A 15,397-nucleotide genomic window follows, 5' to 3' on the forward strand; every position below is an offset into this window, starting at 1 on the left:
CCAAACGGTGGTACAGTGTTCAGTGGTTGATCAAATGTGTGTGTTTTTTGATGGTCTAAATGTTTTAGCAGAATAACGCAAATAACGTGTGCAGATGTATAGAACGATTGAACTGTTTTTATCGTTTTTAACATTTGGTTATCGTTTTTATAATTTTACTGTTGGCAATTTTATACACATTTCAAAGCCAAGGATTTTATCCACTTGTCAGTATTATTTCTAAGTGTTAAGTTTTCAAATAATTAAAAAATTATGTCCAGATTTTAATTGGCAAAAGATTTGTTCCAGATGTTAATTGGCAAAAGATTTGTTCTATTTTTAACTACCAAAATTTAATGCAAAGTTTTTGTAAATTTTTTTTCAGGACCAGGGAAAATATACCGTCCGAAAAGTTATTCCACTCATATGGGTATTGCGTAAGTTTTCAATAGTATTTTTTATTATTAGAATCAAGCTATTTTTATCAAGAAATTATAGAAAAAAATATTTTTGTAAAGAGTTTCGAAACAAGTTTTTGTGTTGCAAATATTGTTTTAATAAAATGTAACTTTAATTATTGAAACAAATGTAACAACAAATGTAACAAATGTAATTTAGGAAAAAAACTGGCTTTTAATAAAGAGATGTGTTTACGCAAATTAAAAAACATTTACAAAAAAAAAATTATTTTTGCCAATATGACTACAAAAAAATAATAAGTTATTGAGGGTAAAATGTAAGGGAAACAAGTAACTTTGAGTAAAAAATTTTTGTGGCAANAAAAAAAAAAAATAACTTTTGGGCAAAAAATTATTTCTTTGGGCAAAAAACATTATTTGGAAAACAATTTGGGGAAAAACAATTAAAAAAAATAAAAAGTATGTTTGGAAAAAGTTATATTATAGGAAGAAATTATGAGATTAACGATTTTTTTTTAATAAAAAATTAGGTAAAAATTAGTGTTTAGTTAAAATTTATGAAAATTTTTAGGAAAATATATCGCTACTTCTTGTGGCATAAAATGATGTAAAGAAAGCTCACTTTTTCATCAGCAACTCTTGACTACATCTTTCCCAATATTCTTCACTTAAACCTAAACACTGTCCGAATGTCAAAATCGACACACAATAATATTTTTTGCTAACGTTTCAGGCGATAAAAATAAGTCAAAAACTCAATTTGACACTCGAGGACGCAGAGTAATCGGTTCACGTGTGCTCAAATCAAATCAGACACTGCCACCCTGGAGGTTACAGTGGCGGCCAATATGACTCAAACCGAGTTGGCAGGTGGAAAATTGGCATTTAATTAACCATATTTTTCTAAATGAAATGTTTACAAAGAATCTCAAAACAGAAAACAATATTCTATCGCATTTGTAAGCCACTTGATGCCTTGCCAAGTTTTCGCATTAAATTTCGCATATAAAGGCTTCACAACAAATCGGAGCATCACAAATTTGTCAGAAAACCTGCAAAAGAAAGCCACAAAGAGCCTCTCGAAAATGTTAAAAATAATGTTTATAGCTGTGATTTTAATACTTGCTGTCAGCTTGAGCGCTGCTGAGGAGTCCACACGCTTAGCGCGGCATCGTCATCGCGTGCTGCATCATCGATACCCGCAGACTTTCCGATACAAACCGGGTGCTGATGAAGAGCAATCACGGCGCAGAGGCGGCTATCGCCCCTCTGGTTATCGGCCATCGCAAACTTTCGAACTGCCAAACGAAGGCCGGCAGCCATGGGCGCCGCAAAGCGGCGGACGCATGCAAGGCAAGGTACCACATCGCCGCCCAGTGGACTTTTATGGCTCACCGCCGGTCAGATGGCCAATCAGACCACCTTCTGGCAGACCACAGCTGCCGAATCCGCACGAAATTTATGGGCCACCAGCAGAGTTGCCCCCCAGCACCTCGGACGATGATGCTGGTGCTGACGGCTTTCGCGCCGAATATGAATATGAACAGGACCCGGAGGAAGAGTTTGATCGCTTACAAAAGTCCGAGGCGGAACAGCAGGCGCAGCAGCAGAAAATTAAATCGGCTTTGCAACAGTCGGAGCAGTATATTGGTGCGAAGCCGATGCGATCAGAATCACAGCGGACACAACCGGATGAGGATAAGATAGAGAACTTTGAAATACCACTTGAGTATTTGCGCAGTTCGCAAGGGGTGTGAGATTTCGTGATCAGCGAACAAACGAATATAGTGTTGTGCGAAATGTGATTGAGAGGTGTCAGCTATGGCCTAAATAAACATATTTATTTTATTAAAAAGTGCATTGACATTTTATTTTAACGAGAAGATCGTAATGGCACAAACCCTCTGAAGGTGCTGCGTCATCCTTGTGGGAAGTAAGATAGGCAAGCTTCGCAAACATTTTTCAAAATAATCGTTTATATTTATCAGTCTAAAAAAATCTTTAACAATTTTTCGTGTTATACCTCGTACTTAACTGTTAACAATTTTCTATACTTCTCGTATTTACTTAAAGCGCTGAAAACTCTTCATCCCTATTAGGCTATAACCTTTAGTCATATCTTCAATTATTTCCGCTTGCCCGCTTTACCACTGCTGCAGTTGAGCGGCGGAGTAGTAGACGATGGGTCGCTGTGCCTGCTGAAGAGCGGAAAATTGTTGGGGAACCAAGAACTGTTGTTGTTGTGGCAATTGCTGTAGGCGAGCGGGACGAGCTTTGGCCAATGTCGTGGCTTTGATAATGCGTGCAGGCTTGACGGCAGTGGTGCGTGCACGGGTAGACACAGGAGTGCGCAACTTGGCTGGACGACCGGAAAATTTGCCTACATTGAAGCGACGACCAGATTTTAAACGTGCAGCTTGGGTTTCTTCCTCCTCAGCAGCTTCGGCGGCTTCAGCTTGCTCCTCTTCCTCGGCAATGGTGGCTTCGATTTCCTCAACGGGTGTGATTTCGTTCACAGCTGGCACATCCTCAGCCTCTGGTGGGCCATAGATGAGATCGGGCTCGTGTTCACCCTCAGCATCATCAGCGACAGCAGCTTCGACCGCCTCTTCCTCGTCATCAGCTGGTTGCTGTGCAGCAGAGTTCACAGAAACATTTACATCGGCTTCAGGCGCAACGGGTACCTCCGGTGCAGCAGCAGCAGCTGCAGCTTCATCGAATGGAATCTCGGGTATCAATTCTTTGGCGGAGGGGTATGGCGTAACACCAGCTTCTTCGGCGACTTCCTGGCGTGCCAAGAAACGACTGTGTTGCTTGGCTAGTTGTAGGCGGCCGTTGCGGCTGCGGTAGCGTGGCGCTTCAGCGGTACAGAGCGCGACGGCCAGGCAAGCGATGAGCAGGATTTGGAAAAAGCGAGACATTTTGAGTTGGTTTGTGCTTTACTAAGTTGGGTGACTTGAGTACTGATACAATTTACTTAGCAACTTCTAGTTTTTATATTAGTTTGTCGCAAAGCGTTTGCCACTTTTTCGATTACGTATTCAAACTTATGTAGATTTGTTAGCTGATGTGGAATTTTTGTGCTTTGCTTTAATTTTCAAACTTGGCTGTTTTTGTTTGGACTGTGTTTAAATTATTTCAACTGTAATTACCATAAATGGACAAGCAACATAGAATTTTAATGCAGTTTATGATAAATGTAAACAAAAAATTAGCAAAATATTTGTAAAATGATTTTAGTTGCAATGCAGGATAACTCTTAAGTGGCGCCAAAACTGCTTAATAGTTATTGGCCGGGTTAAACATTTTAAAGCAGTAATTTTTCTTTTTTTAGCTGGCTCCAAACAGAAGACATATTTCCATTGCCGTCTTAAATAACCTAGCAAAATTGTGTACGCATCTATAGATACGTAATAGTTTCAGTGCGTTTGTAAGGCGCCATGCCGCTTTATCCCATAGCCCCAATTTTCGATAAAAGTATGGGATGGATTTCATATACATATCTCCATGCCATGATCGAGTACTCTACCATAAACACTTCCGGAGCAGTATGGAAAATTCGATTTGTGTGTGAAGTGACACGCCCGCTGCACCTAGCGGTATGAAATATATTTTACATCCAATTCTCATTCCTACCATATATACACAAAAAATTTTTCAAAGATCGGTCGAGCCGTTTAGGAAGTATTTTTTAATCTAGGTCATAAACAATTTGTGTGTAAAAGTTTATTTTCAAATACGTGGCAACTCTTGAAAAAGTAGCCTATATTCCAATCTGGATCATAAGCTATCTGTGTGCAAAATTTAATGCGAGTCCGTTCAGACGTTTCCGCTTATTAATTTAATTAAACTTTTTAAGCAGATGGCAACTCTCAACAAAGTATCTAGCCTATTTTCCAATCTGGCAAACTTTCGTTCAAATCAATTTAATAGTGTCCGCGAATTAATATAATTAATTTTTTTTAGCAGGTGGCAACTCTTAAAAAACGTATCTTATTTTCCAACGAGATCATAAGTTATCTGTTTAATAAAATAGCTGATAAGATTTCTGATACACTTCCATAGTACTTCGGCTAGATTAGGCGGTAATATTTTTCCATTCGGCCACATTCAGTTACCACCAAAAGTTCCCCAACCCTAATCTGGCTACTGCAGCCTTAATAGTTCAGTTGATCTTTCACGAGCACATCCGGCCTGAATTTGAACAGCTGGGTTGGGGTCTTGTCTTATCGTGGGGTAACTCGTGGTGAAACCGTTACAGCCTTTTCATTACTTAGTTAGTCTCAGTTTTGTTGTGAAAAAGGATTTTTTCTGTTTTTGATTGAGAACCGTAAGTGAGTTGCTTCCTGCGTAGAGCTGATTTCCAATGATTCTCCAAGAAATGTTGCGGCCGGGCTTTAAAGCTAGTTTGCACATCTAAGAGATTCCCTAAAATTAGCGCAATGACTAGATTCCACCGATCATTTAGCTGGCTTATTTTTAGACGGGTAGACGATAAAGTTTCCTTAAGACAGATTTTCGAAGTTTTCTATGTCGAAATGTTAAATCCGGCAAATTCTGTAGCGGTGACAGCTTATCCACTTCCCGGAGCCAAGGAAGTAACATCAATAATCTATTTTGAGGACTTGGTTGGAGTTGGTGCACCGCCGTTCTTATCTCAGCGCTTGGCATCGGGTTAAGCTGCACATTTTTATCCATTTTATGAAAAAGATGTTTCTGAGTACCAGAAAAACAGAGATAGACCCATGAAAAAGTATACCAATATGATCAGAACGTCGACCTGAGTATTTAGCCATGTCCGTCTGTCTGTTTATTACTTACAGCTCTCATACGACTGATGGTACAGATATGGGGAAATGCTTTAAAACTCTTCAATTTGGACCGCTCAAACCGGGAAATTTTGTGAGCTATTTTCTAAATAATCATACAAAGTCTACTGGGAATATCAACAAGAACGATGCTTTATAAGCTACATATTTACTACATGAATCTATACCGCCTATACCGCTGATTGTTCATGAAAATTTTTTAGCGAATATGCTCTTTCATGTAGGCGATTGAACCTCTTAAGTTCTGTGACCTGTTTACTTTTCGACCATACAAGGCCTATTGTGACAATCATTTAGACTGGTGCTTTATAAGATAGCATATCCTCCATGCGTTTTTGTTATTTAATTCCTCTATCTATGTTTGTATGTACTGAAGGTAAACAAATTTGCTATTTCCCAAACTTAAATTAAAAGTAATAAGTAAGTTGAAGTAGAATTTGTTCATATTGATGAAGGGTATGAAGCTTTCGGCAAAGCCAAAGACAACACTGTCTTTTCTTGTTTTGTTTGTTTTAGGATGAGCCTTTTATCGTCAATGCAAAAACCTTGCCAGGGAGTAGAGGTAAGCTTCCTTTTTAAATTATCATCATAACCCTGTGTAGAAATATATAGCTTCACTTAAATGTCATCATATAGGAGATATATATTCCTTGCTATCAGTTTTCAAGCTAGTTTAAGTTTAGAATAAAATTTTGTATTTCTTTATGTTTTTATTCTTAGTCTAGAAAAATCTTTAACAACATATGAATATCTCAATAAACTCCTCTTGTTTTAGTTCTAATTGTTAACAATTTTTTACACTAAATATTTATAACCTTTTCCGATTAATTGGCATCCAATTTTACCATTGTTGCAATTGAGCGGCAGAATAGTAGAAGATGGGTTGCTGTGCCTGCTGCTGCGCAGCAAATTGTTGCGGAACGAAGAGTTGCTGTTGTTGTGGCAATTGCTGTAGGCGAGCGGGACGGACTTTGGTCGATGTCTTAGCTTTGACGATGCGTGCGGACTTGACGGCAGTGGTGCCTGCACGGGGAGAAGGAGGAGCGCGCAACTTGGCTGGACGGGCCGAAGATTTGCGTACGTTGAAGCGACGACCAGATGTAAAACGCGCAGATTGGATTTCCTCCTCAGCAGCTTCGGCGGCTTCGGCTTGCTCCTCTTCCTCGGCAATGGTGGCTTCGATTTCCTCAACGGGTGTGATTTCGTTCACTGCTGGCACATCCTCAGCCTCTGGTGGGCCATAGATAAGATCGGGCTCGTGTTCACCCTCAGCATCATCAGCGGCAGTAGCATCGACCGCCTCTTCCTCGTCATCAGCTGGTTGCTGTTCGGCAGGGAGATCAACATTCACAGAAACATTTACATCGGCTTCAGGCGCAACGGGTACCTCCGGTGCAGCAGCAGCAGCTGCAGCTTCATCGAATGGTATCTCGGGTATCAATTCTTTGGCGGAGGGGTATGGCGTAACACCAGCTTCTTCGGCGACTTCCTGGCGTGCCAAGAAACGACTGTGTTGCTTGGATAGTTGTAGGCGGCCGTTGCGGCTGCGGTAGCGTGGCGCTTCAGCGGCACAGAGCGCGACGGCCAGGCAGGCGATGAGCAGGATTTGGAAAAAGCGAGACATGGTAGTTTATTTAGTTGAGTTTGTTGCTGTGCTAGATAGAGTTAGCTGTGAACTGATACCGTTTGTGGTCAGCGGGGACGTTTTTATAGAAACTAAAAAATTCGCAGCGAACGCAAGCAACCTTTAGAGGTTTTATTAAATTAAATACTTAATTTGTTTGTGTCTCTTGACTGCTGCATAATTTTTTATTTGTTTTTAGGTAATTTATGTTTTTGTTTTACTAATTTAAGTTATTTGTTAAAATTTTTGTATTTTTCTTGTTAGTCCAATTAAGTTTTTTCGGCAACGTTCTTGCCTATTTGAGGGACGTACGGCACATGCATTGCATAATGAAGCCATTTCAGGCGTCTAAGCCGTAATTGTTAGACGCTGTGTTATTTTTCCAATTTTTTTTTACTATTTCTACTTCTTTTGCTTCTTTTTCCTGCTACTTCTGCGTACGTGACGCGTTGGCGTCGGAAATACTCTAATCATAATTCCGACAGCACCACACTTAGAGGCAGACATGGCCAAAAATACGAACAACACAAAGTAGTAAGTTTTCGTATTTGTTTATTTCTTTGTGTATCGCCTGCTTTGTTGTTACTGAAATTATTCTGTTCATATCTAATGTTGCTCGCTCACCTTTATTGCTTTTGAAATGACTCCCCCCACTCACTCATCAGTTCTAGGTGTGTGTGCGTGTCTGTGCTTGAGCTAAACTTTTATGAACGTGCTACAAATTTTATAGCTTGCATTCAAGTGTCCATGGCTTCGCTCGTAACTTACAACAATAAAGTCATAAATAATATTGTGGCGCCCAGGATCTACATGGCGTATGAGTAACAAGCAATTATTGCTAGTGAGCGAAGTTAGATCAGTTGATGGTTAATTGTGATGGTTTGATATTGCGTACTTCTAATCTACAATTTTACTTTACGTTCGTCATTAAAAGTAGCATTAAAGCAAATTGATGTTTTTATTGTTACGCAAAATCTCTGCAAATATTACCACTCCAAGGGAGACTCAAGTCAAAATGTTACCCTGACTAGCTAAAAGGATGCATCAAAAGAAAGAAAATCAAACTGGTTAACTGTTTGCACGTGATATGTGCCACAATTACATCAAAGATAAAACAGCAGCAATAAAGACTTTGTGAAGGATCGGGTGTGTTTATGTGGTAGGGAGAATATGAATAGAACCTAACAGGGTGATTCTGGCTAAGATAGTAAAACTTCTTTCATAATAGTACGTTCACATTGACGAGTTAAACATGTTAAGTTTGCTTGAACAAGTTAAACGAGCAAAACATGTTTATAAACAAGTTACATCGCATGAAATTGTTGTTGAAAAATTGAACCAACACCACCAATCCTGCGTATGATTTTCGTGGTGTCACTCCAACAGTCGCAATTGCCGTGTGAATAAAGCACAGGCGCGCAATTCAAGAGATCCAAGTTCGAGTATTCTTTAAATCTCCAGAAATTCATTTTAAGTATTTCTTCTTTTTGAACTAAATTTTGTTTCTGAATTTAATTTAATTTTAGTTTTTATGTTCTTTAAAACAGAATAGTTTTTTCTTAATCTTAGTTTAATTTTTAGCACTTGTTTTAAAAATGAAAATATTTTTTAACTATTTTTTTAACTTTAAAGCATTATGTATTTATTTTTTAAATTTTTGTTTTAAAAAAATATATTTTTAATTTCATTTGAGTTTTAAAACTATTTTTATTTATTTTCCCTTTTATTTATTAGTGTAAATTTTTTTAAAGCAATATATATATATTTTTATAATTTAATTTAATTTTTTAAAAACTTATGGATAGAAGGCCAATGGCATAACGCCAAGGCCTTCCTCGTTAGCAGATCTTTCAATTAGTCTTTCGAAAGACAGTAAAGAGCTTTACCGATAGTTGCCAGAATTGAAAATTTCCTTATGATAGACTTTTTTCTTTCGAAAGACTGTGGTTACTTAAAAGACAGTTGCCAGAATCGCCCTGTAAATGTTATACAAAAAGTAGATACATACAATAAATAGTACTAGAGGTGGAGGACTCAGGTATTTATTTTTTACAAGAGACCTCCGCCCCATTTGGTTACACTGATACATTCACAAACAACAAAGCTTCTCTGTGATTGGCGCCGGCGAAAAGTGTCACAATCACACCAATCCAGCCAGCAACAGAAACAGCAGCTGCAGGCTGAATGCCAGTCGGCTGTGCCACCCGCTCACGTGTACTAAGCAGTGTACCGTGTAGCAGTGTGGCAGAATTTCTTCATGGCAATGTGTCAACATAATCTAAGGTGAGTAATCTGGCACCTTGTTTTTCACTGCCAGTGTCACAGAGCACAAAGCAGAGAGCATTGCACTAAAGGTGGCAGCTCCTGGCAGCAATATCCGTCGCCAACGTGAGTTCCCCACAAGGCATTAATTATTGTGACGAGAGTAGTAGGCAGCGTGCGGCATCTTCTGTAGTATCTCGCCATGTAGTCGTGATGGCGATGAGGTGATTCAGCAAAAGCTTCTGCCGTTTGAATTCACCCTTTCAGTGCTAAAGGATACATATTTCCTTAAATTATATTCCACTATTTATCAGGAAATCGGGCCAGATTTCAGTAGTTTTATATTTTCCTGCCTTAGAGTGTGCTGCGTATTCATTTCGATATTTTGAGCAAGAAATTTTAGATTTTTTTTACAAAACCAGAAAAAATAAAATTTAAAAAAAAAACTTTTTAATATACCGCGCTCTTATAAATGGACTAAAAATTAGAAAGCAATGTATCTCAGTCCCACAGAATTTGTTTTGATAACTTTTTATTTGATTATAAACAATTTATGAGATTGAAAACGAAAAACGTGGGGCGCATGCAATTAAAAGCATTAGATTTAATTGACAATAGTCAAACTACATAGCATAGACCTACAATTTCTACAGAGAAAGTACAAATTTTAGATCGATACATATGTACATATATTACTCTTCATAGCAATTCAGATATGCGCCCCACGTTTTTCATTTTCAAGTTTCTTTATTTTATTTATTTTTTACTTTTTAGTCTTGCCTGTATAAAATTTTGCATAAGATATTCAAATAATTCAACTTGCAGTGAAAAGAGAACAGAAGACTATGCAAGCAAAATGTTGTTTTCTCACGGTTAGTATATACATACATATGTACATTAGACTGCATCACCAAACAAAGTTGCGGTTTTTCCGTCGGGATTACAAAATTTATTATATTTAAGACGTCCACCAAAATATTTCGGAAAAACATTAAGATTANCAGTGAAAAGAGAACAGAAGACTATGCAAGCAAAATGTTGTTTTCTCACGGTTAGTATATACATACATATGTACATTAGACTGCATCACCAAACAAAGTTGCGGTTTTTCCGTCGGGATTACAAAATTTATTATATTTAAGACGTCCACCAAAATATTTCGGAAAAACATTAAGATTAAAGTGAGCTGGACCGATTTGAAAATACCTCCAAAAATGTAGTTTTTTATGAATCAAAATAATTTCTTAAAGAACTTTTTGATAAAAGTCCCCTCAAATAATATATTTTATAATTCCAATGGAAAAATAGTACCGATTTTTTTTGTATGGAGAGTGATGCACTCTAACGTGCATACATGCATACATACAGCAGCAATTAATTTAATTTAAAGAAAATATGGCGTGTCGTCCATTTCCGCTGTAGCGTACGTAGTGCATATTTTTAGGCGCTATATTTTACTTCTTCTGGCGGGGCGACATCTACCTCTAGAGGTTTTTCTAATTGTATGTCATTGATATGATACCTACGACGAGTGTGATATCTAGACTATGTTTGCCATAAATACCTTTGCTATATTTATAGTATAAATGGTGGTCTGGACACACAGCATTGCCAGTTGATAAAAGCGTTGTAAAAAATAGTTATTTAAGAATGATTTTTGGCGAGACACAATTATAAGGAAAAAATATAATTAATAAACGAGTTTTTAAGGAGAACAAACAACTTTTCAGCGTAGGTATATGTGTCTGTACGTATAGACACGCAAGCTTAGATTAAGATTACCTCTGTGGGCTAGGCCTAAGGTGTTGTGTTTAGTCTTTAAGTTGTTCACATTTGCATATGGATATGTGTCTAGGCCTTAAGGCATAGGGCACCATCTTGCAAAGCAAATAAATGAAATACAGAACATTCGATTATAAGCAAACGAATGTCGAAGATGTGTGTTTTTATTGAAGGCTGGTCTATCTTAGCAGTAAAAGTTATGTTTCGGAAAATATTACATATTTCTTGAAAAAAATAAAAGCAAAAATAATAATTGTTTAGTATTAAAAGTAGGCTACTAAGTAGTTTACGGAAAAAATAATGTAGGTAAATATAATAAAAAAATGTGTGCCAGAATTATAAAAACATATGGAAAACAATGTGTGATAAAATATCAAGAAGCAAAAATATACTTAAAACACTAGGAAAACGATTTCGAAGAGATAGTTGATGAGATTAATGAAAATTTTTTTAGAATAAAAAAGTTTAAAAAAAAATTTTTTTTCAGTTGAAACTAATGAATTTTGTTAGGCGAAAAATCTTTTATACATTTATTTTTTATATAAGAACTTACTTACTAATACCTCCGTCAATCTCATTTTACAATTCATATCATGAGTTTCTAATTATAGTTACGGCCCTGAAAGGGTTAATGTGGCTGCCAGAGCTGATGGAAGCCTGCCCGCTGTGGCTTCGATAGGGTGAAAGTGATGTATAAGTAATTCTTTTAACGTGGCAGCATTATCTGCTGGCACAATCTGCGTATGCTACCTGGCTGCCTTGCCTATCACTTGGCTGCCGTTTCTAGATGAAAAAACAAAGCATTAATTCGTAGATTGCGTCCGAACTCCTTAAAATTCAGTAGCGCTAGCTTTAATAACACATAGACCCTACATAACAAAATTTTAAATGTAACACAAAAGCAAACAACTTTTTTAATTTGCATAAGAAATGCTTAAAAACTTTTTAAATATTTTTAGAAATCTTGTTGTGGTTTAAAAAGTGGGTTTAAACTTTGGTATAGCTAATAGAATATTTAAAATTTCTGAATTACTGAACCATTTGAGCCTTTTGCATCGACAGCGACGATATCTTTGGAGCCCTGGCACATGAGTATTTTCACACCAGCGTGTATTCGTGGTTTTATTTTCCATTCACAGTCGTAGAACTCACTTCCACAGAAATTTCGGACAAACATATCGTCACCTTAAGTCACAACTGTCGACCACAAACCAGTCCTCATCAGTGCGTCCAGAAAGGGGATTTGAAAAATGTTTGGACATTTGCAACATATGACAACTTTTGCCACCGTCATCGTCCATCCCTTACATAAATCGGTTCCCAGTATGCATTTCTCCCACAGCGGCAAACATTTCAGCGCAGCTTAGTGTGGATTTATTGCCAAAGCCTGTTGTCAGTGTAAATTGACCGTGACACAAGAAGTGACTGCCAACGATATGCAAGCAAGCTGTATGAGCGGGCTGAAGGAAGTGTATATATGTATGTATATACATATATATATGAGTATATATTTCAGTTTGTCCGCTGACCGCGGTGTTTGGCGTAGGGAGACGGGGAACGCCCAAAAGAGGGGAAAGAAAATTATTCCGCATTCTATATCGGCTTACCGGTGTGTGTCCAAACAACTAAAATAAACTGGCAACTGTTGAATTAACAATTTCGCATAGAATTACAATTGTTGCAATCAAGCGCCTTTTATTCTCCGTCTGCTACAACTAAGTATGTACTCGGCCATAAGCGGCTTATGATCAATGCACCAATGCAGTGTGCTGGCCAATTATATTCGGATTTAATTCTCGAAGCATGCAAACTAAGTATGTACATAAGTACATATGTATGTATGTATGTATGTAAAGCGAGCAGCTCTTTGAAGTACTCAAATGAATGAATAAATAACGGCGATTGGAAGCACTAAAATAGAATGCTACATACTACATACATACATATACATATGTATAAGCGTGTGCGTATTTATATCGAGATTTTACGATTTAATTGCTGCAGCTAAAAATGCGTTGTCTTAAATTTTTATTCGAGTTTGTGACTGTAATTACAAGCAAATATTTGCAAATAAATATGTATACAAATGTGCATGTAATGTGATGTTAAATACCCCTTTTGAATTGCTTGTTAAACCACTATGAAGTGCTCATAAGTTTTTATTCGAAATTGTCAACTCTCTCTCTCTCTCTCTCTCTCTCTTACTGCCTTCAAATTTTATTCATAAGAGCCTTTTAGCCTTTGGTCGTACATTCTTATCGCTTATGGCCTGCGGTGCAACAGGAGGTCGTGTGCGTGATTTGTGCTGGCCACATTTTATTGTGGCTACCTGTTGGTTTTGGTTTTGGTTTTGGTTTTGCCGTTGCTTGCTTTAACTGCTGCCGGCAATCTGCTTGCCAAATGCAGCAAGAGTAATGCTTTGCAATTTACGACTTGCAAGTGAAGTAGGTAATTTTCTATACTGTTACTCATACGCATAGTTGAGTTCTTACGAGCGTTCATAGACTTTCAAGTCAATTTGTGCTTGCTACGGACTATATGGCGTGCAGTTAGCTGTCTGCCTAAATTTTATAGCAACCACACACTGAGAGGCTATTGCGTTGCAATCTGTCTATGAGTAGCAGGTAAGCTACTGTTTGAAAACGTGAGCCTGCAGAAATTGATTTGGATTTAAAGTTAATATTTTAGAATAATAATCAACAACAAGAGGGCTGAAAAGCTTTATAGCATATTATTACGATACCGATAACGATAATAAATAATGCCAATAGCGGTAATAAAAATGATTTTCACAACGATAAGAAAACCGATAACGATTAATTGCATTAAATCAGTGATGGGCAAAATTGTATTTACTAAGTATTAAGTATGTAGGTATTTACGTTGTGGAAAATACCAACCCACAATCTACATAAGTATTTTGGATGTTGCTAAATACCAAGTATGCTAGTAGTCACTTATTTTCCCAGCGCTAAATACTTAGTCTAAAAGAATTTAATTAGTTTCACCCAACGAAACAGCGCCTACAGAAGTACTTTAAAACTTTGGATTCACCAAATACCGCGTACAAAAATATTTAGTGGCCTTGTCTTTACTAAATACTTGATAAAAAAGTCCTCAGTATTTATAGCTCTAGCAAATACTAAATACTGGCTATTTAATCAAAGTAAAAATTAAGAATTTCCAAATTTTCGAGACTATTTCAAAGTTTTCGAGACTGCTTTGGGATGTCTAGGATTTTCGAAACTGTATCAAGATTTTTGAGGCTACTTCAGCATTTTTGGTACTATTTCAGGATTTTCGAGATTTTTAAGATTAACGGCACCCCAGGGCCAATTTCAGGATTTTCGAGACTACTTCAGGTTTTTAGGACTATAGGGAATATTTCCGGATTTCCGAGACCTCTTCGAATTTTCGGGACTACTCCGAGATTTTCCTAACAACTTCAGGGTTTTTGGGACTCTAGGCACTATTTCGAGATTTCCGGGACTACTGCGAGGTTTCTAGAATATTTGGAGTTTTCGCGATTATTTCGAGATTTTCGAGGCTGCTTCAAGGTTTCTAAGCTTTTAGGGACTATCCCGAATTTTTCAAGACTGAATAGATCTATAACTATCCATAAATATATGAATACAAATATCGATAAATATATCAAAAACCATCGATAAATACATCGAAAACTCCTAAATTACGAGAATTACGAAATAGTCTTGAAAGTTCTGGTTTAGTCCTGAGTAGTTCTAAAATCTCGAAATAGTTCCCAAATTGAGGTGTGGTGCTAACGGGTGTGATGAGTTGAGTTGTGGTGAGTTAAGATTTGGTGAATTTAGGTGTAGTAGGATGAGGTGTGGTGAGGTTGTGTGTGTTGATTGATGTTTGTGATGAGTCGGTTTGAAGTGAGGTGAAGTGAGGTGTGGTAAGTGTGTGGTAAGCTAATGTGTTAATTTTTAAATTTCTTCTAAATCATTTAGTATTTAGTTTGAAAGTATTTAGCCATCGAGAGTAAATACCTTGGTACTTTAGTGAAAGTATTTTGCACCTGCAAACTGCATTAGAAGATTTCTAAATCCCTGAGTATTTTTTACTTGGGTACTTAGCAACTTCCCAATATCTAAGATTTTTTTACTTGGATATTTAGATATCTCTAAATCCTAAGTATTTGAGTATTTAGTACCCGAACTGATACTTTAAATACAAAAGTATTTAGGAATGCCCATCACTGCATCAAATGAGTGACACCATGCTTCCAATTTGTAGTAGTCACACCGTTATTTAGCACAGGCAACGTATTTCTCATTGAAATAGGCGCTTTCCAAATGTTTGGACTTCTGCGCCACCTAACGGCCAAATGTTTTTGTGGAGATATTCCTTCATGCTATTAATATTCATTCCAAATATGAACCATATCAGGTAACTTAAACCGGGTTTTCAAATATCTCGACACTGGCTCTAATTAGGGAATTAATTCATCTTTCCTTTAGCATGGGTTCCGAGCCCTGTTG

At 37.3% G+C, this 15,397-nt stretch overlaps 2 protein-coding genes across 2 annotated transcripts; both read right to left on the reverse strand.

Annotated features, from left to right (window-relative positions):
- Window positions 1–2,440: 2,440 nt before the first annotated feature.
- LOC108376337 (uncharacterized) lies at window positions 2,441–3,319 on the reverse strand. The gene has a single exon (XM_017632543.1). The coding sequence runs from the start codon at window positions 3,317–3,319 to the stop codon at window positions 2,543–2,545; it is 777 nt and encodes a 258-aa protein (XP_017488032.1). The 3' UTR covers window positions 2,441–2,542.
- A 2,749-nt stretch (window positions 3,320–6,068) lies between these two features.
- Window positions 6,069–6,851, reverse strand: LOC108376338 (uncharacterized). The gene has a single exon (XM_017632544.1). The coding sequence runs from the start codon at window positions 6,849–6,851 to the stop codon at window positions 6,069–6,071; it is 783 nt and encodes a 260-aa protein (XP_017488033.1).
- Between the last annotated feature and the right edge of the window lie 8,546 nt (window positions 6,852–15,397).

This window comes from Rhagoletis zephyria, unplaced genomic scaffold (genome assembly GCF_001687245.7).
Source record: "Rhagoletis zephyria isolate East Lansing unplaced genomic scaffold, Rhagoletis_zephyria_1.1 Rzeph_scaffold_10285, whole genome shotgun sequence".
NCBI classification, from domain to species: domain Eukaryota; kingdom Metazoa; phylum Arthropoda; class Insecta; order Diptera; family Tephritidae; genus Rhagoletis; species Rhagoletis zephyria.

Excerpts from the sequence above, each read along its gene's own strand:
- LOC108376337 (XM_017632543.1), bottom strand. The coding sequence starts at position 3,319 with ATGTCTCGCTTTTTCCAAATCCTGCTCATCGCTTGCCTGGCCGTCGCG.
- LOC108376338 (XM_017632544.1), bottom strand. The coding sequence starts at position 6,851 with ATGTCTCGCTTTTTCCAAATCCTGCTCATCGCCTGCCTGGCCGTCGCG.